Below are 25,056 nucleotides of genomic sequence, written 5' to 3'. Positions count from 1 at the left end.
CTCTGGTGTATTTAACCTCACTGCAGGGGAATGTCCAGTCTGAATCTCTGGTATATTTAACCTCACTGCAGGGGAATGTCCAGTCTGAATCTCTGGTATATTTAACCTCACTGCAGGGGAATGTCCAGTCTGAATCTCTGGTATATTTAACCTCACTGCGTGTCTTCCTTCATATCACGATCAGGATGGGCTGCTGAGACAGACGGATTAACAACCTCAGAGGTCACATAGGGTCACGTGGTGATCTGATGTCACTAGCGGTACTGACTGGTGGTTAAGGTGGCTAACACCAAAGACACAATCTCTAGCAGTCTGGAGTCTCACTAATGGGAATGAAGAACTTAAGCCATTGAGCTACTGTAAATAAATATCAATTTGGGGGGTTTAAATGTTGGGTCTATATTTAGTCTACATTTAGTTTGTGTGTTTATTTCAACAGGATTCCCTGGTTAAATAGAGGTTGGTTCTAGCTTCATATTTAGTTATATTGTAAGTGTTCATTTCAACAGGATTCCCTGGTTAAATAGAGGTTGGTTCTAGCTTCATATTTAGTTATATTGTAAGTGTTTATTTCAACAGGATTCCCTGGTTAAATAGAGGTTGGTTCTAGCTTCATATTTAGTTATATTGTAAGTGTTCATTTCAACAGGATTCCCTGGTTAAATAGAGGTTGGTTCTAGCTTCATATTTAGTTATATTGTAAGTGTTTATTTCAACAGGATTCCCTGGTTAAATAGAGGTTGGTTCTAGCTTCATATTTAGTTATATTGTAAGTGTTCATTTCAACAGGATTCCCTGGTTAAATAGAGGTTGGTTCTAGCTTCATATTTAGTTATATTGTAAGTGTTCATTTCAACAGGATTCCCTGGTTAAATAGAGGTTGGTTCTAGCTTCATATTTAGTTATATTGTAAGTGTTCATTTCAACAGGATTCCCTGGTTAAATAGAGGTTGGTTCTAGCTTCATATTTAGTTATATTGTAAGTGTTCATTTCAACAGGATTCCCTGGTTAAATAGAGGTTGGTTCTAGCTTCATATTTAGTTATATTGTAAGTGTTCATTTCAACAGGATTCCCTGGTTAAATAGAGGTTGGTTCTAGCTTCATATTTAGTTATATTGTAAGTGTTCATTTCAACAGGATTCCCTGGTTAAATAGAGGTTGGTTCTAGCTTCATATTTAGTTATATTGTAAGTGTTCATTAATACAGGATTCCCTGGTTAAATAGAGGTTGGTTCTAGCTTCATATTTAGTTATATTGTAAGTGTTCATTTCAACAGGATTCCCTGGTTAAATAGAGGTTGGTTCTAGCATATTCCCTTTCTATTTCTGACCCCCTCTCATCACAGATCAATGGTACTAAGACTTTAACAGCCAGGTTAATATTACTGCGTAGTGGACCCAAATAGCACGGAGGAGATACAGAACGAGGGAGAATAGGGGGAAAGAATTAGAGAGAGGGAGAGGGGGATTAGAGAGAGAGAGATGAAGAGAGGAAGGAACAGAAATGCAAAGGCATAATCCCTCCATACTCTCCTCTCCTTTCCTGTCTCCTCTCCTCTCCTCTCCTCTCCTCTCCTCTCCTTTCTCCTCCTCTCCTCTCCTTTCCCCTCCTGTCTCCTCCTCTCCTCTCCTTTCCCCTCCTGTCTCCTCCTCTCCTCTCCTTTCCCCTCCTGTCTCCTCCTCTCCTCCTCTCCTCTCCTTTCCCCTCCTGTCTCCTCCTCTCCTCTCCTTTCCCCTCCTGTCTCCTCCTCTCCTCTCCTTTCCCCTCCTGTCTCCTCCTCTCCTCCTCTCCTCTCCCCTCCTGTCTCCTCCTCTCCTCTCCTTTCCCCTCCTGTCTCCTCCTCTCCTCTCCTTTCCATTCCTCTCCTCCTCTCCTATCCTTTCCCCTCCTGTCTCCTCCTCTCCTCTCCTTTCCCCTCCTGTCTCCTCCTCTCCTCTCCATGCCTCCTGTCTCCTCCTCTCCATCCCTCCTATCTTGGCCTGTGTGCTGAGCTCTGAGGGTTGGTTAAGGCACAGAACACAGATTATAGAATGATGTGAAGCACAGGCTCATCTCATGAGCCTCCTTTCCTGCCTGTAGCCTGCTTTCCTGTCTGTAGCCTGATTTCCTGTCTGTAGCCTGCTTTCCTGCCTGTAGACTGCTTTCCTGTCTGTAGCCTGATTTCCTGCCTGTAGCCTGTAGCCTGCTTTCCTGTCTGTAGCCTGATTTCCCGTATTTAGCCTGCTTTCCTGCCTGTAGAATGTAGCCTGCTTTCCTGTCTGTAGCCTGCTTTCCCGCCTGTAGCCTGCTTTCCTGCCTGTAGCCTGCTTTCCTGTCTGTAGCCTGCTTTCCTGCCTCTCCTGCCTGTAGCTTTCCTGACTGTAGCCTGCTTTTCTGCCTGTAGCCTGCTTTTCTGCATGTCGTCCGCTTTCCCGCCTGTAGCCTGCTTTCCTGCCTGTAGCCTGCTTTTCTGCATGTAGTCCGCTTTCCCACCTGTAGCCTGCTTTCCTGCCTGGAGCCTGTAGCCTGCTTTCCTGTCTATAGCCTGCTTTCCTGTCTGTAGCCTGATTTCCTGTCTGTAGCCTGCTTTCCTGCCTGTAGACAGCTTTCCTGTCTGTAGCCTGATTTCCTGCCTGTAGCCTGTAGCCTGCTTTCCTGTCTGTAGCCTGATTTCCCGTATTTAGCCTGCTTTCCTGCCTGTAGAATGTAGCCTGCTTTCCTGTCTGTAGCCTGCTTTCCCGCCTGTAGCCTGCTTTCCTGCCTGTAGCCTGCTTTCCTGTCTGTAGCCTGCTTTCCTGCCTCTCCTGCCTGTAGCTTTCCTGACTGTAGCCTGCTTTTCTGCCTGTAGCCTGCTTTTCTGCATGTCGTCCGCTTTCCCGCCTGTAGCCTGCTTTCCTGCCTGTAGCCTGCTTTTCTGCATGTAGTCCGCTTTCCCACCTGTAGCCTGCTTTCCTGCCTGGAGCCTGTAGCCTGCTTTCCTGTCTATAGCCTGCTTTCCTGTCTGTAGCCTGATTTCCTGTCTGTAGCCTGCTTTCCTGCCTGTAGACTGCTTTCCTGTCTGTAGCCTGATTTCCTACCTGTAGCCTGCTTTCCTGTCTGTAGCCTGCTTTCCTGTCTGTAGCCTGATTTCCCATATTTAGCCTGCTTTCCTGCCTGTAGAATGTAGCCTGCTTTCCTGTCTGTAGCCTGCTTTCCCGCCTGTAGCCTGCTTTCCTGCCTGTAGCCTGCTTTCCTGTCTGTAGCCTGCTTTCCTGCCTCTCCTGCCTGTAGCTTTCCTGACTGTAGCCTGCTTTTCTGCATGTCGTCCGCTTTCCCGCCTGTAGCCTGCTTTCCTGCCTGTAGCCTGCTTTTCTGCATGTAGTCCGCTTTCCCACCTGTAGCCTGCTTTCCTGCCTGGAGCCTGTAGCCTGCTTTCCTGTCTATAGCCTGTAGCATGCTTTTCTGCCTGTAGCCTGCTTTCCTGTCTGTAGCCTGCTTTCCTGTCTATAGCCTGTAGCCTGCTTTCCTGCCTGTAGCCTGCTGCCTGTAGCCTGCTTTCCTGCCTGTAGCCTGCTTTCCTGCCAGTAGCCTGCTTTCCTGCATCTAGCCTGCTTTCCTGAATGTAGCCTGATTTCCTGCCAGTAGCCTGCTTTCCTGTCTGTAGCCTGCTTTCCTGCCTGTAGCCTGCTTTCCTGCATGTAGTCCGCTTTCCTGTGTGTAGCCTGATTTCCTGCCAGTAGCCTGCTTTCCTGTCTGTAGCCTGCTTTCCTGCCTGTAGCCTGCTTTCCTGCATGTAGTCCGCTTTCCTGTGTGTAGCCTGCTTTCCTGCCAGTAGCCTGCTTTCCTGTCTGTAGCCTGCTTTCCTGCCTGTAGCCTGCTTTCCTGCATGTAGTCCGCTTTCCTGTGTGTAGCCTGCTTTCCTGTCTGTAGCCTGCTTTCCTGTATGTAGCCTGCTTTCCTGTCTGTAGCCTGCTTTCCTGTATGTAGCCTGCTTTCCAGTATGTAACCTGCTTTCCTGTATGTAGCCTGCTTTCCTGTCTGTAGCCTGCTTTCCTGTATGTAGCCTGCTTTCCTGTCTGTAGCTTGAACACTCTGTAGCCTGTATAGCCTGTCTAATTGTGTGTGTGTGTGTGTGTGTGTGTGTGTGTGTGTGTGTGTGTGTGTGTGCGTGCGTGCGTGCGTGCGTGCGTGCGTGCGTGCGTGCATGCGTGCGTGACAGCTAGTGTGACCTGGTTTTATGCTGACTCACAATGTCAAAACTGACCACCCGGTCGGTTGTTGCCATGGCATCGTGGTTAGATTAGCAACCTGGCTAAATGTTAAATGCTAACAACAATAGGCTACCAGATGGCAGAATATGATGAGTGGGGGATGCAGGTTCTCTCTGTTAATGTTCTGACTGATATAACCTTCCACTGGCTGTTTAGAGCAAATCACGTAGTAAAAGTTATATTTTACTGTGTTTGCTGTGTAATGTGGTTCCCTTCCCTGACTTTCAAATCAAATCAAATGTTACTGGTTACGTACACATATTTTGCAGATGCTTATGTTTCTAGGGCTAACAGTGCAGCAATACCGAGCATTACCAAACAATACACACAAATCCTTAAAACATTTAAAGAACAAAATCAAGAAATATCAGAACAAGCAATGTCCAGAATATGAATATATACAGTGCATTCGGAAATAATTCAGACCCCTTGACTTTTTCCACATTTTGTTACGTTACAGCCTTATTCTAAAATGGATGGGGGGGAAAAGTGTTTTCTTCATCAATCTACACACAATAACCAACAATGACATCACAATACCCCATAATGACATCACAATAACCCATAATGACATCACAATACCCCATAATGACATCACAATAACCCATAATGACATCACAATACCCCATAATGACATCACAATAACCCATAATGACAAAGCCAAAACAGGTTTGTAGACATTTCTGCATGTATTAAAAATGTAAAAAACGGAAATATCTTATTTTGGTGGTGACAACCTCTGCTGTGAGACTCTAAATTTTGCTCAGCTGCATCCTGTTCCCATTGATCATCCTTGAGATGTTGATTGGAGTCCACCTGTGGTTAAATTCAATTGATTGGTCATGATTTGGAAAGGCCCACACTAGTCTATAAAGGGTCCCACAGTTGACAGTGCATGTCAGAGCAAAAACCAAGCCATGAGGTCGAAGGAATAGTCTGTAGAGCTCCGAGACAGGATTGTGTCGAGGCACAGATCTGGAGCATTGAAGGTACCCAAGAACCCAGTCGCCTCCATCATTCTTAAATGGAAGAAATTTGGAACCACTAAGACTCTTCCTAGAGATGGCCGCCCGACCAAACTGAGCAATCAGGGGACAAGGGCCTTGGTCAGGGAGGTGACCAAGAACCCAATGGTCACTCTGACAGAGCTCCAGAGTTCCTCTGAGGAGATGGGAGAACCTTCCAGAAGGACAACCATCTCTGCAGCACTCCACCAATCAGGCCTTTATGTTAGAGTGGCCAGATGGAAGCCACTCCTCAGTGAAAGGCACATGACAGCCCGCTTGGAGTTTGCCAAAAGACACCTAAAGGACTGTCAGACCTTGAGAAACAAGATTCTCTGGTCTGATGAAACCAAGTTTGAACTCTTTGGTCTGAATGCCAACCGTCACATCTGGAGGAAACCTGGCACCATCCCTACGGTGAAGCATGGTGGTGGCAGCATCATGTCTGGAGGACACCTGGCACCATCCCTACTGTGAAGCATGGTGGTGGCAGCATCATGTCTGGAGGACACCTGGCACCATCCCTACGGTGAAGCATGGTGGTGGCAGCATCATGTCTGGAGGACACCTGGCACCATCCCTACGGTGAAGCATGGTGGTGGCAGCATCATGTCTGGAGGACACCTGGCACCATCCCTACGGTGAAGCATGGTGGTGGCAGCATCATGTCTGGAGGACACCTGGCACCATCCCTACAGTGAAGCATGGTGGTGGCAGCATCATGCTGTGGGACAGCATCATGCTGTGGGGATGTTTTTCAGGGGCATGGACTGGGAGAATAGTCAGGATCAAGGGAAAGATGAACGGAGCAAAGATCCTTGATGAAAACCTGCTTTCTGCTATCTCCTGAAGTCCACAATCAGCTCCTTTTGTTTTGTTGACGTTGAAGGAAAGGTTATTTTCCTGGCACCACTTCACCAGGGCCGTCCCCTCCTCGCTGTAGGCTGTCTCATCATTGTTGGTAATCAGGCCTACTACTGTTGTGTTGTCTGCAAACCTGATGATTGAGTTGGAGACGTGGTGGCCACGCAGTCATGGGTGAACAGGGAGTACAGGAAGGGGCTGAGCACGCACCCTTGTGGGGCCCTCGTGCTGAGGATCAGCATAGCAAGTTCACAGGTTCATCAGTTTGGATTAACAGTCTGTACTAAATGTCTTTCCATTCATCCTGTTGCTGCTGCCCGGGGTGGAGAGAAAGGTAGGAAGAAGAAGAAGTGCCTGAGGCGGAGCGAGGGCGTCCCAGCCCAAAAACCCTTCCCAAAATGTCCCACATGCCACTGCCAGGGTTATTCATAGCCAAAGAAACTCTCAACGCCTTGCCAACCATCTGGTTTATCCACAAAATTATTCATTTTTACTTTGAATAATTAAAAAAAATGGCATCTTTTTAATAATCAACATTTTTGAGAGGAGGAGGAAGAGAAGGAGGAGAAGGAGTAGGAGGAGGAGAAGGAGGAAGAGGAGGAGGACAGGCAGGCCAAGTTGAGAGATAAAGGACATTCAGGGACACAGATGGACATGGAGCACGATTGGAGTTCCAAACCGACACAAAACACCTGATAGCTGAAATTCAGACTTCAGACACAAATGCGGATAACAGACCCTCACATCAGCGACCCAATTTGTGTTGACGCTAAAGTTGTGATTAAGTGTATTGACACTAAGCCTACAGAATGTGGTCTATGATACGTGGTCGTGTGCATCTCATATCTAGACGCGGTGCTCAGGGCCTACCTGGCTTCCTCGTCTCTGGCGATCAGAAGGCGCATTTGGTTGCTCGAGGACGCTGATCTCAGAACGTCTACTGCTCTGTTATAAAACAATAACAGAAAAACAAAAAAGTTAATGTCTTGATGACATCAACACAAAATGTCACTGGTCTTTTTGGTATTTTTCCAATGAAGAGAGAGTTGTTTTTATTTATTGTTGAACCTACCTTTCACTGGTGACCCCTAGTAAACTCTCCCCATTCACCTCCAAGATCTGGTCTCCCGCCTGGAGGTGTCCTGGTGAGGTGAGAGGTCAACACAAGGTCACAGGTCAAACAGTGATGTCATCAAGGTGAGGATGTATTAATCACATCATATGAATGTCATCAGAATATGAAGTATAAGAGAGGTTGGTTAAGTGAAAATCCCGCTTGTACGATGAGTAACCTTGCCTCAGTCAAGAGTCCCGAAAACTTGTTTTGGCTCCCCAAACTATAGCTCAGCGGGCTAATGGTCTTGTGGCGGGCAGACGACCCAGAGTTCAGGGGGCACCTTTTACCTGGAATATCTAAGCATAACAAACCAGGGCCTGTGTTCACAAAGCCTCTCAGACTGGGAGAGCTCATCTAGGATCTGGTATCCACCTGTCTTATTCAATATTATCTAATAGGCTAAACTGATCCGAGATTTGCACTCCTAATCTGAGAGGCTTTGTGAATAGGCCCCAGGTATTTTAAATCTGATATAAATTACAGGAGCCCTATTGGCTGGTATCGTGTGAACACTAATCACGTCTCTACCAGACAAGGGAAAGTAAGAAGAGCACTTAAGGGGAGTATACAATCTGTAGACGGTATAGACTAAGAGTAAACAAAGAGATGAAAACTGTTGAGAGGGATCCTCCTGGACCTTCCTTGACCACTGAAGGAGACGTGTTAATCAGTGATATCTCTTTATCCCACCAGAACTAACCTCAGAACAAACAGTTAATCATCATTTGCAAATAAATTCATTAAAAATCCTACAATGTGATTTTATGGATTTTTTCTTCTTCTCATTTTGACTGTCATAGTTGAAGTATACCTATGATGAAAATTACAGGCCTCTCTCATCTTTTTAAGTGGGAGAACTTGCACAATTGATGGCTGACTAAATACTTTTTTGCCCAGCTGTATATAGTGCACTACTTTGACCAAAGCCCTCTATGTGCCCTTGTCCAAAGTAGTTCTCTACATAGTGAATAGGGTACCAAATCAGACACAACCCTAGAGGAGATTGTTTGGAAGTGGAGTAATTTAACAACCCTATATGATAAACACATTACCATCTCTTCCTCTGGGATAACCTTATTGGGATTGTGTCTAGCTAGGGCCTTTCTCTTTGGACCAGGCGATCTGTGTTCGCAACCCACTAGAGACCTTGTCCTTCTCCCTCAGTTCATTACGATATGATATAACCAATCTGGGATCACAACCCAGTAGAGACCTTGTCCTTCTCCCTCTGTTCATTACGATATGATATAACCAATCTGGGATCACGACCCAGTAGAGACCTTGTCCTTCTCCCTCTGTTCATTACGATATGATATAACCAATCTGGGATCACGATCCACTAGAGACATGGTCCTTCTCCCTCAGTTCATTACGATATGATATAACCAATCTGGGATCCCGACCAACTAGAGACCTTGTCCTTCTCCCTCAGTTCATTACAATATCATATATAACCAATCTGGGATCCCGACCCAGTAGAGACCTGGTCCTTCTCCCTCAGTTCATTATGATATGATATAACCAATCTGGGATCCCGACCCAGTAGAGACCTTGTCCTTCTCCCTCTGTTCATTACGATATGATATAACCAATCTGGGATCACGACCCACTAGAGACCTGGTCCTTCTCCCTCAGTTCATTACGATATGATATAACCAATCTGGGATCCCGACCCAGTAGAGACATGGTCCTTCTCCCTCAGTTCATTATGATATGATATAACCAATCTGGGATCACGACCCACTAGAGACCTTGTCCTTCTCCCTCAGTTCATTACGATATGATATAACCAATCTGGGATCCCGACCCAGTAGAGACCTTGTCCTTCTCCCTCAGTTCATTACGATATGATATAACCAATCTGGGATCACGACCCACTAGAGACCTTGTCCTTCTCCCTCAGTTCATTACGATATGATATAACACAGAGTTGTGCAAACTGTACATCATAGCAATGCAGTTAGTTCCATTCACTACAGTAGGGATAGTAACAATGGTACATTTGATTAATTTAGTCAATTTCTGGAGCCCAAGGGACAAGTTACATAAGTCACTGGTCTAAAAGACTTGATGAGTTTATCTGATATGAGCTGTAGCAGAGAGCATGTTCTACATAACTTATTTTAAATGACCATGTTTTAACAGTCCAAATACCCAGACTTAGTAGGTCTTCTGGGTAGAAGAAAATATAATATTTTATATTACGTGAAATTTTTGGGAAAATGAGTTTGCTTTAAATGCTAGGATGTCGTACTCATTTTCATCTGGTAGAATTCACTGCACACTATTGAAGAAGATATTCGTCTTTCGAGACGCACTTGTGTTTGACAACAGCTGATAACAGATCTGTACTCATATAGACCTCTATACTGACACTGTAGTAAGTCTCCATGGTAACAGAGTCTGTACTCATATAGACCTCTATACTGATACTGTAGTAAGTCTCCATAGTAACAGTCTGTACTCATATAGACCTCTATACTGACACTGTAGTAAGTCTCCATGGTAACAGAGTCTGTACTCATATAGACCTCTATACTGATACTGTAGTAAGTCTCCATAGTAACATAGTCTGTCCTCATATAGACCTCTATACTGACACTGTAGTAAGTCTCCATAGTAACAGTCTGTACTCATATAGACCTCTATACTGACACTGTAGTAAGTCTCCATAGTAACAGATCTGTACTCATATAGACCTCTATACTGACACTGTAGTAAGTCTCCATGGTAACAGATCTGTACTCATATAGACCTCTATACTGACACTGTAGTAAGTCTCCATAGTAACAGAGTCTGTACGCATATAGACCTCTATACTGACACTGTAGTAAGTCTCCATAGTAACAGTCTGTACTCATATAGACCTCTATACTGACACTGCAGTAAGTCTCCATAGTAACAGAGTCTGTACTCATATGCACCTCTATACTGACACTGTAGTAAGTCTCCATAGTAACAGAGTCTGTACTCATATACACCTCTATACTGACACTGTAGTAAGTCTCCATAGTAACAGAGTCTGTACTCATATACACCTCTATACTGACACTGTAGTAAGTCTCCATAGTAACAGAGTCTGTACTCATATAGACCTCTATACTGACACTGTAGTAAGTCTCCATGGTAACAGATCTGTACTCATATAGACCTCTATACTGACACTGTAGTAAGTCTCCATAGTAACAGAGTCTGTACGCATATAGACCTCTATACTGACACTGTAGTAAGTCTCCATAGTAACAGTCTGTACTCATGTAGACCTCTATACTGACACTGTAGTTAGTCTCCATGGTAACAGATCTGTACTCATATACACCTCTATACTGACACTGTAGTAAGTCTCCATAGTAACAGAGTCTGTACTCATATAGACCTCTATACTGACACTGTAATAAGTCTCCATGGTAACAGATCTGTACTCATATAGACCTCTATACTGACACTGTAGTAAGTCTCCATACTAACAGAGTCTGTACGCATATAGACCTCTATACTGACACTGTAGTAAGTCTCCATAGTAACAGTCTGTACTCATGTAGACCTCTATACTGACACTGTAGTAAGTCTCCATAGTAACAGTCTGTACTCATATAGACCTCTATACTGACACTGCAGTAAGTCTCCATAGTAACAGAGTCTGTACTCATATGCACCTCTATACTGACACTGTAGTAAGTCTCCATAGTAACAGAGTCTGTACTCATATACACCTCTATACTGACACTGTAGTAAGTCTCCATGGTAACAGAGTCTGTACTCATATAGAACTCTATACTGACACTGTAGTAAGTCTCCATAGTAACAGTCTGTACTCATATAGACCTCTATACTGACACTGTAGTAAGTCTCCATAGTAACAGTCTGTACTTATACAGACCTCTATACTGACACTGTAATAAGTCTCCATGGTAACAGAGTGTACTCACATAGACCTCTATCTATACTGACACTGTAGTAAGTCTCCATGGTAACAGAGGAAGACAGGAAGAGATCGAGACAGACCTGTTTAATCCTACCCTTCAGAGGTATTAACACTGATAGTACTACGCACTGGGATGATGCTGGACACACACACACACGTGAGCCACTTACACCACAGCCTGTACATACACATTAAAGTGGTAGTTAGCTGTATTCCCTGAGGGCTATAGGTAGTAGTTAGCTATATTTCCTGAGAGCTATCCGTAGTAGTTAGCTGTATTTCCTGAGGGCTATAGGTAGTAGTTAGCTGTATTTCCTGAGGGCTATAGGTGGTAGTTAGCTGTATTTCCTGGGGGCTATAGGTAGTAGTTAGCTGTATTTCCTGAGGGCTATAGGTAGTAGTTAGCTGTATTTCCTGAGGGCTATAGGTAGTAGTTAGCTGTATTTCCTGAGGGCTATAAATTGTAGTTAGCTGTATTTCCTGAGGGCTATAGGTAGTAGTTAGCTGTATTTCCTGGGGGCTATAGGTAGTAGTTAGCTGTATTTCCTGAGGGCTATAGGTAGTAGTTAGCTGTATTTCCTGGGGGCTATAGGTAGTAGTTAGCTGTATTTCCTGAGGGCTATAGGTAGTAGTTAGCTGTATTTCCTCAGGGCTATCGGTAGTAGTTAGCTGTATTTCCTGAGGGCTATAGGTAGTAGTTAGCTATATTTCCTGAGGGCTATAGGTAGTAGTTAGCTGTATTTCCTGAGGGCTATAGGTAGTAATTAGCTGTATTCCCTCAGGGCTATAGGTAGTAATTAGCTGTATTCCCTCAGGGCTATAGGTAGTAGTTAGCTGTATTTCCTCAGGGCTATCGGTAGTAATTAGCTGTATTCCCTCAGGGCTATAGGTAGTAGTTAGCTGTATTTCCTCAGGGCTATAGGTAGTAATTAGCTGTATTCCCTCAGGGCTATAGGTAGTAGTTAGCTGTATTTCCTGAGGGCTATAGGTAGTAGTTAGCTGTATTCCCTCAGGGCTATAGGTAGTAGTTAGCTGTATTTCCTCAGGGCTATCGGTTGTAGTTAGCTGTATTTCCTGAGGGCTATAGGTAGTAGTTAGCTGTATTTCCTGAGGGCTATAAATTGTAGTTAGCTGTATTTCCTGAGGGCTATAGGTAGTAGTTAGCTGTATTTCCTGGGGGCTATAGGTAGTAGTTAGCTGTATTTCCTGAGGGCTATAGGTAGTAGTTAGCTGTATTTCCTGGGGGCTATAGGTAGTAGTTAGCTGTATTTCCTGAGGGCTATAGGTAGTAGTTAGCTGTATTTCCTCAGGGCTATCGGTAGTAGTTAGCTGTATTTCCTGAGGGCTATAGGTAGTAGTTAGCTATATTTCCTGAGGGCTATAGGTAGTAGTTAGCTGTATTTCCTGAGGGCTATAGGTAGTAATTAGCTGTATTCCCTCAGGGCTATAGGTAGTAATTAGCTGTATTCCCTCAGGGCTATAGGTAGTAGTTAGCTGTATTTCCTCAGGGCTATCGGTAGTAATTAGCTGTATTCCCTCAGGGCTATAGGTAGTAGTTAGCTGTATTTCCTCAGGGCTATAGGTAGTAATTAGCTGTATTCCCTCAGGGCTATAGGTAGTAGTTAGCTGTATTTCCTGAGGGCTATAGGTAGTAGTTAGCTGTATTCCCTCAGGGCTATAGGTAGTAGTTAGCTGTATTTCCTCAGGGCTATCGGTTGTAGTTAGCTGTATTTCCTGAGGGCTATAGGTAGTAGTTAGCTGTATTTCCTCAGGGCTATCGGTAGTAGTTAGCTGTATTTCCTGAGGGCTATAGGTAGTAGTTAGCTGTATTTCCTGAGGGCTATAGGTAGTAGTTAGCTGTATTTCCTGAGGGCTATAGGTAGTAGTTAGCTGTATTTCCTGAGGGCTATAGGTAGTAGTTAGCTGTATTTCCTGAGGGCTATAGGTAGTAGTTAGCTGTATTTCCTGAGGGCTATCGGTAGTAGTTAGCTGTATTTCCTGAGGGCTATAGGTAGTAGTTAGCTGTATTTCCTCAGGGCTATAGGTAGTAATTAGCTGTATTCCCTCAGGGCTATAGGTAGTAGTTAGCTGTATTTCCTGAGGGCTATAGGTAGTAGTTAGCTGTATTCCCTCAGGGCTATAGGTAGTAGTTAGCTGTATTTCCTGAGGGCTATAGGTAGTAGTTAGCTGTATTTCCTCAGAGCTATAGGTAGTAGTTAGCTGTATTTCCTGAGGGCTATAGGTAGTAGTTAGCTGTATTTCCTGAGGGCTATAGGTAGTAGTTAGCTGTATTTCCTGAGGGCTATAGGTAGTAGTTAGCTGTATTTCCTGAGGGCTATAGGTAGTAGTTAGCTGTATTTCCTGAGGGCTATATGAGTTAAGAGAGCAATTAGAAGCTCAACCCACTCTGCCTAGATATGTTGTCCACTACAAGATCTTCCTTGGTTTCAATTGGTAACCAATCCGATAAATACTAGTTTATTCTAGGAACTCTCTGTTCCAGTGAAACCACTTCACTCCAAACCCCTGTGTCCCAAAAGGCACTGTATTCCCAATTTAGTGCACTACTTTTACCCACAGAGCACATAGGCTTCTGGTCAAGAGTAGTGCACTAAATATGGAATAGGGTGCCATTTGGGATGCAAACCCTTTCTGACTTCTGAGTCTGATGGATTTTCCCAGGCCTTCATTCACAATAATGAGATTGCTCTTCTTGGGTCATTAGTGGAAAAGCTGTCCCAAATCACAGGGATCAAAGCAATTTAATCACACCATGTTTGGGTTGGAGCAGAGGCAGATTTCCCAGTAGTTATCTGTGTCCCAAACGGGACCTTATTCCCTACATAGTGCACTGCTTTTGTCCAGAGCCCTAAAGTAGTGCACTATGTAGGGAATAGGGTGCCAGCTCTGGTCTAAAGTAGTGCACTATGTAGGGAATAGGGTGCCATTTGAGATGCAGTACTTATCAGCGACTGTTGCTGCCCTTTTCTGCAATCCTTCATTTCAGGGACCAAGTAGAGAAACCACATCCAAAACACACAGACAAGAGCGACTTGTCGATTAGTGGACTGAAACACAGACCAGAGCCACAGACCAGAGTGGCCTGTCAGTTAGTGGACTGAAACACAGACCAGAGCGGCCTGTCAGTTAGTGGACTGAAACACAGACCAGAGCCTCAGACCAGAGGGGTTGTCAGTTAGTGGACTGAAACACAGACCAGAGTGGCCTGTCAGCTAGTGGACTGAAACACAGACCAGAGCGGCCTGTCAGTTAGTGGACTGAAACACAGACCAGAGCGGCCTGTCAGTTAGTGGACTGAAACACAGACCAGAGCGGCCTGTCAGTTAGTGGACTGAAACACAGACCAGAGTGGCCTGTCAGTTAGTGGACTGAAACACAGACCAGAGCCACAGACCAGAGCGGCCTGTCAGTTAGTGGACTGAAACACAGACCAGAGCCACAGACCAGAGCGGCCTGTCAGTTAGCAGACTGAAACACAGACCAGAGCCACAGACCAGAGCGGCCTGTCGGTTAGTGGACTGAAACACAGACCAGAGCGGCCTGTCAGTTAGTGTACTGAAACACAGACCAGAGCCACAGACCAGAGTGGCCTGTCAGTTAGTCGACTGAAACACGGACCAGAGTGGCCTGTCAGTTAGTGGACTGAAACACAGACCAGAGTGGCCTGTCAGTTAGGGGACTGAAACACAGACCAGAGCCACAGACCAGAGTGGCCTGTCAGTTAGGGGACTGAAACACAGACCAGAGCCACAGACCAGAGTGGCCTGTCAGTTAGGGGACTGAAACACAGACCAGAGCCACAGACCAGTGTGGCCTGTCGGTTAGTGGACTGAAACACAGACCAGAGTGGCCTGTCAGTTAGTCGACTGAAACACGGACCAGAGTGGCCTGTCGGTTAGTCGACTGAAACACAGACCAGAGCCACAGACCAGACTGGCCTGTTGATTAGTGGACTGATGTATTGAGAAGTTACTTATAGATGATATGGACATGAAGCGTGAAAATGCTAATATAGGTACCATTGACTTGTATTGGTGCCATAAATGCTAATATAGGTACCATTGACTTGTATTGGTGCCATAAATGCTAATATAGGTACCATTGACTTGTATTGGTGCCATAAATGCTAATATAGGTACCATTGACTTATATTGGTGCCATAAATGCTAATATAGGTACCATTGACTTGTATTGGTGCCATAAATGCTAATATAGGTACCATTGACTTGTATTGGATTTGTGCCATAAATGCTAAAAGGCTAGAATTTGAAATAGTGGCCAAGTAGCCAAAACCAAAACACGGCTTGCTGTCATACCGTGTCCCTAGACTGCTTACAGGCTATTGAAACCAATGTGTCATTTTGTCATTTGGGTGAACTATCCCTTTAAGCAGCAGGTAGCCTAGTGGTTAGAGCGGTAATCGAAAGGTTGCTAGATTGAATCCCCGAGCTGACAAGGCAAAAATCTGTCGTTCTGCCCCTGAACAAGGCAGTTTTATTTTTGTTGTTATTTTACCAGGTAAGTTGACTGAGAACACGTTCTCATTTACAGCAACGACCTGGGGAATAGTTACAGGGGAGAGGAGGGGGATGAATGAGCCAATTGTAAACTGGGGATTATTAGGTGACCGTGATGGTTTGAGGGCCAGATTGGGAATTTAGCCAGGACACCAGCGTTAACACCCCTACTCTTGAGACAAGTGCCATGGGATCTTTTAATGACCTCAGAGAGTCAGGACACCCGTTTAACGTCCCATCTGAAAGACAGCACCCTACACAGGGCAGTGTCCCCAATCACTGCCCTGGGGCATTGGGATATTTTTTAAACCAGAGGAAAGAGTGCCTCCTACTGGCCCTCCAACAGCACTTCCAGCAGAATCTGGTCTCCCATCCAGGGACTGACCAGGACCAACCCTGCTTATCTTCAGAAGCAAGCCAGCAGTGGTATGCAGGGTGGTAGGCTGCTGGCAGTTAACCCACTGTTCCCTGGTAGGCCGTCATTGTAAATAAGAATGTGTTCTTAACTGACTTGCCTAGTTAAATAAAGGTTCAATTAAAAACAATAAAAACCTGTGTTACTGTTGCCATCCCCACCCCTTCTATTTCTGCATAGAAAGACACTTACCATCACTTGAAGCAAGGCCACCAGGTAAAATCCTTTTGACGTAGACTCCAAACTCCTCTCCCGTTAACTCCTTCATTCCTCCAATCACTTTGATCCCTGAGGGGGGAAATAACACCATAGAACAGAGGGCTGTTTAATAGTAGCCTATACATGTTTAACTACTGTCTGTCTGTCACTGGGTTAGTAATGACTCATAGAACAGAGGGCTGTTTAATAGTAGCCTATACATGTTTAACTACTGTCTGTCTGTCACTGGGTTAGTAATGACTCATAGAACAGAGGGCTGTTTAATAGTAGTCTATACATGTTTAACTACTGTCTGTCTGTCTGTCACTGGGTTAGTAATGACTCATAGAACAGAGGGCTGTTTAATAGTAGCCTATACATGTTTAACTACTGTCTGTCTGTCACTGGGTTAGTAATGACTCATAGAACAGAGGGCTGTTTAATAGTAGCCTATACATGTTTAACTACTGTCTGTCTGTCTGTCTGCCACTGGGTTAGTAATGACTCATAGAACAGAGGGCTGTTTAATAGTAGCCTATACATGTTTAACTACTGTCTGTCTGTCTGTCTGTCTGTCACTGGGTTAGTAATGACTCATAGAACAGAGGGCTGTTTAATAGTAGCCTATACATGTTTAACTACTGTCTGTCTGTCACTGGGTTAGTAATGACTCATAGAACAGAGGGCTGTTTAATAGTAGCCTATACATGTTTAACTACTGTCTGTCTGTCTGTCTGCCTGGGTTAGTAATGACTCATAGAACAGAGGGCTTTTAATAGTAGCCTATACATGTTTAACTACTGTCTGTCTGTCATGGGTTAGTAATGACTCATAGAACAGAGGGCTGTTTAATAGTAGCCTATACATGTTTAACTACTGTTTCTGTCACTGGGTTAGTAATGACTCATAGAACAGAGGGCTGTTTAATAGTAGTCTATACATGTTTAACTGTCTGTCTGTCACTGGGTTAGTAATGACTCATAGAACAGAGGGCTGTTTAATAGTAGCCTATACATGTTTAACTACTGTCTGTCTGTCACTGGGTTAGTAATGACTCATAGAACAGAGGGCTGTTTAATAGTAGCCTATACATGTTTAACTACTGTCTGTCTGTCTGTCTGTCACTGGGTTAGTAATGACTCATAGAACAGAGGGCTGTTTAATAGTAGCCTATACATGTTTAACTACTGTCTGTCTGTCTGTCTGTCTGTCACTGGGTTAGTAATGACTCATAGAACAGAGGGCTGTTTAATAGTAGTCTATACATGTTTAACTACTGTCTGTCTGTCTGTCTGTCACTGGGTTAGTAATGACTCATAGAACAGAGGGCTGTTTAATAGTAGCCTATACATGTTTAACTACTGTCTGTCTGTCACTGGGTTAGTAATGACTCATAGAACAGAGGGCTGTTTAATAGTAGCCTATACATGTTTAACTACTGTCTGTCTGTCACTGGGTTAGTAATGACTCATAGAACAGAGGGCTGTTTAATAGTAGCCTATACATGTTTAACTACTGTCTGTCTGTCACTGGGTTAGTAATGACTCATAGAACAGAGGGCTGTTTAATAGTAGCCTATACATGTTTAACTACTGTCTGTCTGTCACTGGGTTAGTAATGACTCATAGAACAGAGGGCTGTTTAATAGTAGTCTATACATGTTTAACTACTGTCTGTCTGTCACTGGGTTAGTAATGACTCATAGAACAGAGGGCTGTTTAATAGTAGCCTATACATGTTTAACTACTGTCTGTCTGTCACTGGGTTAGTAATGACTCATAGAACAGAGTTTTAGTAATGACTCACTAGAACAGAGAGGGCTGTTTAATAGTAGCTTAATAGTAGCCTGTTTAATAGTACATGTTTAACTACTGTCTGTCTGTCACTGGGTTAGTAATGACTCATAGAACAGAGGGCTGTTTAATAGTAGTCTATACATGTTTAACTACTGTCTGTCTGTCTGTCACTGGGTTAGTAATGACTCATAGAACAGAGGGCTGTTTAATAGTAGCCTATACATGTTTAACTACTGTCTGTCTGTCACTGGGTTAGTAATGACTCATAGAACAGAGGGCTGTTTAATAGTAGCCTATACATGTTTAACTACTGTCTGTCTGTCACTGGGTTAGTAATGACTCATAGAACAGAGGGCTGTTTAATAGTAGCCTATACATGTTTAACTACTGTCTGTCTGTCACTGGGTTAGTAATGACTCATAGAACAGAGGGCTGTTTAATAGTAGCCTATACATGTTTAACTACTGTCTGTCTGTCTATACATTTAATAGTAGCCTATACATTTCTGTCTGTCACTGGGTTAGTAATGACTCACTGGCTGTTTAATAGTAGCTATACATGTTTAACTACTGTCTGTCTGTCACTGGGTTAGTAATGACTCATAGAACAGAGGGCTGTTTAATAGTAGCCTATACATGTTTAACTACTGTCTGTCTGTCACTGGGTTAGTAATGACTCATAGAACAGAGGGCTGTTTAATAGTAGTCTATACATGTTTAACTAACTACTGTCTGTCTGTCTGTCACTGGGTTAGTAATGACTCATAGAACAGAGGGCTGTTTAATAGTAGCCTATACATGTTTAACTACTGTCTGTCTGTCACTGGGTTAGTAATGACTCATAGAACAGAGGGCTGTTTAATAGTAGCCTATACATGTTTAACTACTGTCTGTCTGTCTGTTAGTAATGACTCACTGGGTTTAGTAATGACTCATAGAACAGACTCATAGCTGTTTAATAGTAGCCTATACATGTTTAACTACTGTCTGTCTGTCACTGTCTCATAGAACAGAGGGCTGTTTAATAGTAGCCTATACATGTTTAACTACTGGGTTAGTAATGACTCATAGAACAGAGGGCTGTTTAATAGTAGCCTATACATGTTTAACTACTGTCTGTCTGTCTGTCACTGGGTTAGTAATGACTCATAGAACAGAGGGCTGTTTAATAGTAGCCTATACATGTTTAACTACTGTCTGTCTGTCTGTCTGCCACTGGGTTAGTAATGACTCATAGAACAGAGGGCTGTTTAATAGTAGCCTATACATGTTTAACTACTGTCTGTCTGTCTGTCTGTCTGTCACTGGGTTAGTAATGACTCATAGAACAGAGGGCTGTTTAATAGTAGCCTATACATGTTTAACTACTGTCTGTCTGTCTGTCACTGGGTTAGTAATGACTCATAGAACAGAGGGCTGTTTAATAGTAGCCTATACATGTTTAACTACTGTCTGTCTGTCACTGGGTTAGTAATGACTCATAGAACAGAGGGCTGTTTAATAGTAGCCTATACATGTTTAACTACTGTCTGTCTGTCACTGGGTTAGTAATGACTCATAGAACAGAGGGCTGTTTAATAGTAGCTCATAGAACAGAGGGCTGTATACATGTTTAACTACTGTCTGTCTGTCTGTCACTGGGTTAGTAATGACTCATAGAACAGAGGGCTGTTTAATAGTAGCCTATACATGTTTAACTACTGTCTGTCTGTCACTGGGTTAGTAATGACTCATAGAACAGAGGGCTGTTTAATAGTAGCCTATACATGTTTAACTACTGTCTGTCTGTCACTGTTTAACTGTTTAATAGTAGCCTATACATGTTTAACTACTGTCTGTCTGTCTGTCACTGGGTTAGTAATGACTCATAGAACAGAGGGCTGTTTAATAGTAGCCTATACATGTTTAACTACTGTCTGTCTGTCACTGGGTTAGTAATGACTCATAGAACAGAGGGCTGTTTAATAGTAGCCTATACATGTTTAACTACTGTCTGTCTGTCACTGGGTTAGTAATGACTCATAGAACAGAGGGCTGTTTAATAGTAGTGTTTAATAGTAGCTATACATGTTTAACTACTGTCTGTCTGTCTGTCACTGGGTTAGTAATGACTCATAGAACAGAGGGCTGTTTAATAGTAGCCTATACATGTTTAACTACTGTCTGTCTGTCTGTCACTGGGTTAGTAATGACTCATAGAACAGAGGGCTGTTTAATAGTAGCCTATACATGTTTAACTACTGTCTGTCTGTCTGTCACTGGGTTAGTAATGACTCATAGAACAGAGGGCTGTTTAATAGTAGCCTATACATGTTTAACTACTGTCTGTCTGTCACTGGGTTAGTAATGACTCATAGAACAGAGGGCTGTTTAATAGTAGCCTATACATGTTTAACTACTGTCTGTCTGTCACTGGGTTAGTAATGACTCATAGAACAGAGGGCTGTTTAATAGTAGCCTATACATGTTTAACTACTGTCTGTCTGTCACTGGGTTAGTAATGACTCATAGAACAGAGGGCTGTTTAATAGTAGCCTATACATGTTTAACTACTGTCTGTCTGTCTGTCACTGGGTTAGTAATGACTCATAGAACAGAGGGCTGTTTAATAGTAGTCTATACATGTTTAACTACTGTCTGTCTTAACTCTGTCTGTCTGTCTGTCTGGTTAGTAATGACTCATAGAACAGAGGGCTGTTTAATAGTAGCCTATACATGTTTAACTACTGTCTGTCTGTCTGTCTGTCTGTCACTGGGTTAGTAATGACTCATAGAACAGAACTACTCTGCTGTTTAATAGTAGCCTCATACATGTTTAACTACTGTCTGTCTGTCTGTCACTGGGTTAGTAATGACTAATGACTCATAGAACAGAGGGCTGTTTAATAGTAGCCTATACATGTTTAACTACTGTCTGTCTGTCTGTCTGTCTGTCACTGGGTTAGTAATGACTCATAGAACAGAGGGCTGTTTAATAGTAGTCTATACATGTTTAACTACTGTCTGTCTGTCACTGGGTTAGTAATGACTCATAGAACAGAGGGCTGTTTAATAGTAGCCTATACATGTTTAACTACTGTCTGTCTGTCACTGGGTTAGTAATGACTCATAGAACAGAGGGCTGTTTAATAGTAGCCTATACATGTTTAACTACTGTCTGTCTGTCACTGGGTTAGTAATGACTCATAGAACAGAGGGCTGTTTAATAGTAGCCTATACATGTTTAACTACTGTCTGTCTGTCACTGGGTTAGTAATGACTCATAGAACAGAGGGCTGTTTAATAGTAGTCTATACATGTTTAACTACTGTCTGTCTGTCTGTCTGTCACTGGGTTAGTAATGACTCATAGAACAGAGGGCTGTTTAATAGTAGCCTATACATGTTTAACTACTGTCTGTCTGTCACTGGGTTAGTAATGACTCATAGAACAGAGGGCTGTTTAATAGTAGTCTATACATGTTTAACTACTGTCTGTCTGTCACTGGGTTAGTAATGACTCATAGAACAGAGGGCTGTTTAATAGTAGCCTATACATGTTTAACTACTGTCTGTCTGTCTGTCTGCCACTGGGTTAGTAATGACTCATAGAACAGAGGGCTGTTTAATAGTAGTCTATACATGTTTAACTACTGTCTGTCTGTCACTGGGTTAGTAATGACTCATAGAACAGAGGGCTGTTTAATACTGTAGTTAGTAATGACTATACATGTTTAACTACTGTCTGTCTGTCTGTCACTGGGTTAGTAATGACTCATAGAACAGAGGGCTGTTTAATAGTAGCCTATACATGTTTAACTACTGTCTGTCTGTCACTGGGTTAGTAATGACTCATAGAACAGAGGGCTGTTTAATAGTAGCCTATACATGTTTAACTACTGTCTGTCTGTCACTGGGTTAGTAATGACTCATAGAACAGAGGGCTGTTTAATAGTAGCCTATACATGTTTAACTACTGTCTGTCAGTCTGTCTGTCACTGGGTTAGTAATGACTCATAGAACAGAGGGCTGTTTAATAGTAGCCTATACATGTTTAACTACTGTCTTTCTGTCACTGGGTTAGTAATGACTCATAGAACAGAGGGCTAATGACTCATGTTTAACTACTGTCTGTCTGACTGGGTTAGTAATGACTCATAGGTCTATAGATGGTTAATACTCTGAACAGAGGGCTGGGTCTAACTAGATGGTTAAATGACTCATAGAACAGATGGGTCTATAGATGGTTCTGGGTTAGTAATGATGGTTTTAATAGTAGCCTATACATGTTTAACTACTGCTATGTCTGGTCTGACTCATAGATGGTTAATACCATGTTTAACTACTGTCTGTCTGTCACTATAGACTGGGTCTGTTTAATAGATGGTTAATACCTGTCTGTCTGTCACTGGGTCTATAGATGGTTAATACCTGACTGTTTAACTGGGTCTGTCATAGATGGTTAATACCTGACTATGGGTCTATAGATGGTTAATACCTGACTATGGGTCTATAGATGGTTAATACCTGACTATGGGTCTATAGATGGTTAATACCTGACTATGGGTCTATAGATGGTTAATACCTGGCTATGGGTCTATAGATGGTTAATACCTGACTATGGGTCTATAGATGGTTAATACCTGACTATAGGTCTATAGATGGGTCTATAGATGGTTAATACCTGACTATGGGTCTATAGATGGTTAATACCTGGCTATGGGTCTATAGATGGTTCTATACATGGTTAATACCTGGCTATGGGTCTATAGATGGTTAATACCTGGCTATGGGTCTATAGATGGGTCTATAGATGGTTAATACCTGACTATGGGTCTATAGATGGTTAATACCTGACTATGGGTCTATAGATGGGTCTATAGATGGTTAATACCTGACTATGGGTCTATAGATGGTTAATACCTGACTATAGATGGTCTATAGATAGATGGTTAATAGATGGTTAATACCTGACTATGGGTCTATAGATGGTTAATTCCTGACTATGGGTCTATAGATGGTTAATACCTGACTATGGGTCTATAGATGGTTAATACCGGACTATGGGTCTATAGATGGTTAATACCGGACTATGGGTCTATAGATGGTTAATACCTGACTATGGGTCTATAGATGGTTAATTCCTGACTATGGGTCTATAGATGGTTAATACCTGACTATGGGTCTATAGATGGTTAATACCTGACTATGGGTCTATAGATGGTTAATACCTGACTATGGGTCTATAGATGGTTAATACCTGACTATGGGTCTATAGATGGTTAATACCGGACTATGGGTCTATAGATGGTTAATACCGGACTATGGGTCTATAGATGGTTAATACCTGGCTAAACACTAATATATCTGTATTGGAATGAATGCCATGTTTCTAATATATCTGTATTGGAATGAATGTCATGTTTCTAATATATCTGTATTGGGATGAATGTCATGTTTCTAATATATCTGTATTGGATTGAATGCCATGTTTCTAATATATCTGTAGTGGAATGAATGTCATGTTTCTAATATATCTGTCACGCCTTGGTCATAGTATTTTGTGTTGTCGTTATATATTTGGTCAGGCCAGGGTGTGACATGGGTTTAAATGTTGTATTTCGTATTGGGGTTTTGTAGGCATTGGGATTGCGGCTGAGTAGGGGTGTAGCATAAGTTTGGCTGCCTGAGGCGGTTCTCAATCAGAGTCAGGTGATTCTCGTTGTCTCTGATTGGGAACCATATTTAGGTAGCCGGGGTTTCACTGTGTATTTCGTGGGTGATTGTTCCTGTCTCTGTGTAGTGTTCACCAGATAGGCTGTAATTAGGTTTTCACGTTCCGTTTGTTGTTTTGTATTTATTTAGTTATTTCATGTATCGCTATTTTTTCATTAAAAAACATGAGTAACCACCACGCTGCATTTCGGTCCTCTCCTTCGACAGACGAACGTCGTTACAATATCTGTATTGGAATGAATGTCATGTTTCTAATATATCTGTATTGGAATGAATGTCATGTTTCTAATATATCTGTAGTGGAATGAATGTCATGTTTCTAATATATCTGTATTGGGATGAATGTCATGTTCCTAATATATCTGTATTGGAATGAATGTCATGTTTCTAATATATCTGTATTGGAATGAATGTCATGTTTCTAATATATCTGTATTGGAATGAATGTCATGTTCCTAATATATCTGTATTGGAATGAATGTCATGTTTCTAATATATCTGTATTGGAATGAATGTCATGTTTCTAATATATCTGTATTGGGATGAATGTCATGTTTCTAATATATCTGTAATTGTCATGAATATATCTGAAATGAATGTCATGTTTCTAATATATCTGTATTGGAATGAATGTCATGTTTCTAATATATCTGTATCAAATGAATGGTTTCTAGATATCTGAATGTCATGTTTCTAATATATCTGTATTGGAATGAATGTCATGTTTCCTAATATATCTGTATTGGAATGAATGTCATGTTTCTAATATATCTGTATTGGAATGAATGTCATGTTTCTAATATATCTGTAGTCAAATGAATGTCATGTTTCTAGTATATCTGTATTGGGATGAATGCCATGTTTCTAATATATTTGTAGTGGAATGAATGTCATGTTTCTAATATATCTGTATTGGAATGAATGTCATGTTCCTAATATATCTGTATTGGAATGAATGTCATGTTTCTAATATATCTGGATTGGAATGAATGTCATGTTTCTAATATATCTGTAGTGGAATGAATGTCATGTTTCTAATATATCTGTATTGGAATGAATGCCATGTTTCTAATATATCTGTATTGGAATGAATGTCATGTTTCTAATATATCTGTAGTCGAATAAATGCCATGTTTCTAATATATCTGTATTGGAATGAATGTCATGTTTCTAATATATCAAACAATCAATCTGCCTCATCCACTTCCATTGTTGCTAAACATTCCACAACTTAATGGACAATTAGTTCTTTGG

The 25,056-nt window shown here is 42.4% G+C and overlaps 1 protein-coding gene across 1 annotated transcript in view; it reads right to left on the bottom strand.

Annotated features, from left to right (window-relative positions):
• si:dkeyp-72e1.9 (syntaxin-binding protein 4) overlaps positions 1-25,056 on the bottom strand; it is a 155,762-nt gene that overhangs the window by 71,823 nt on the left and 58,883 nt on the right. The window contains exons 3-5 of the mRNA XM_065016601.1: positions 16,288-16,383; positions 7,173-7,242; positions 6,971-7,045 (exon numbers count right to left, since the gene is read on the bottom strand). Coding sequence (XP_064872673.1) covers positions 6,971-7,045; positions 7,173-7,242; positions 16,288-16,383 — 241 coding nt within the window. The remainder of the gene's footprint in view (positions 1-6,970; positions 7,046-7,172; positions 7,243-16,287; positions 16,384-25,056) is intronic.

The sequence above is a fragment of the Oncorhynchus nerka genome, unplaced genomic scaffold (assembly GCF_034236695.1).
Source record: "Oncorhynchus nerka isolate Pitt River unplaced genomic scaffold, Oner_Uvic_2.0 unplaced_scaffold_959, whole genome shotgun sequence".
Classification (NCBI taxonomy): domain Eukaryota; kingdom Metazoa; phylum Chordata; class Actinopteri; order Salmoniformes; family Salmonidae; genus Oncorhynchus; species Oncorhynchus nerka.
This window is presented reverse-complemented; position numbering and strand designations above follow the sequence as displayed.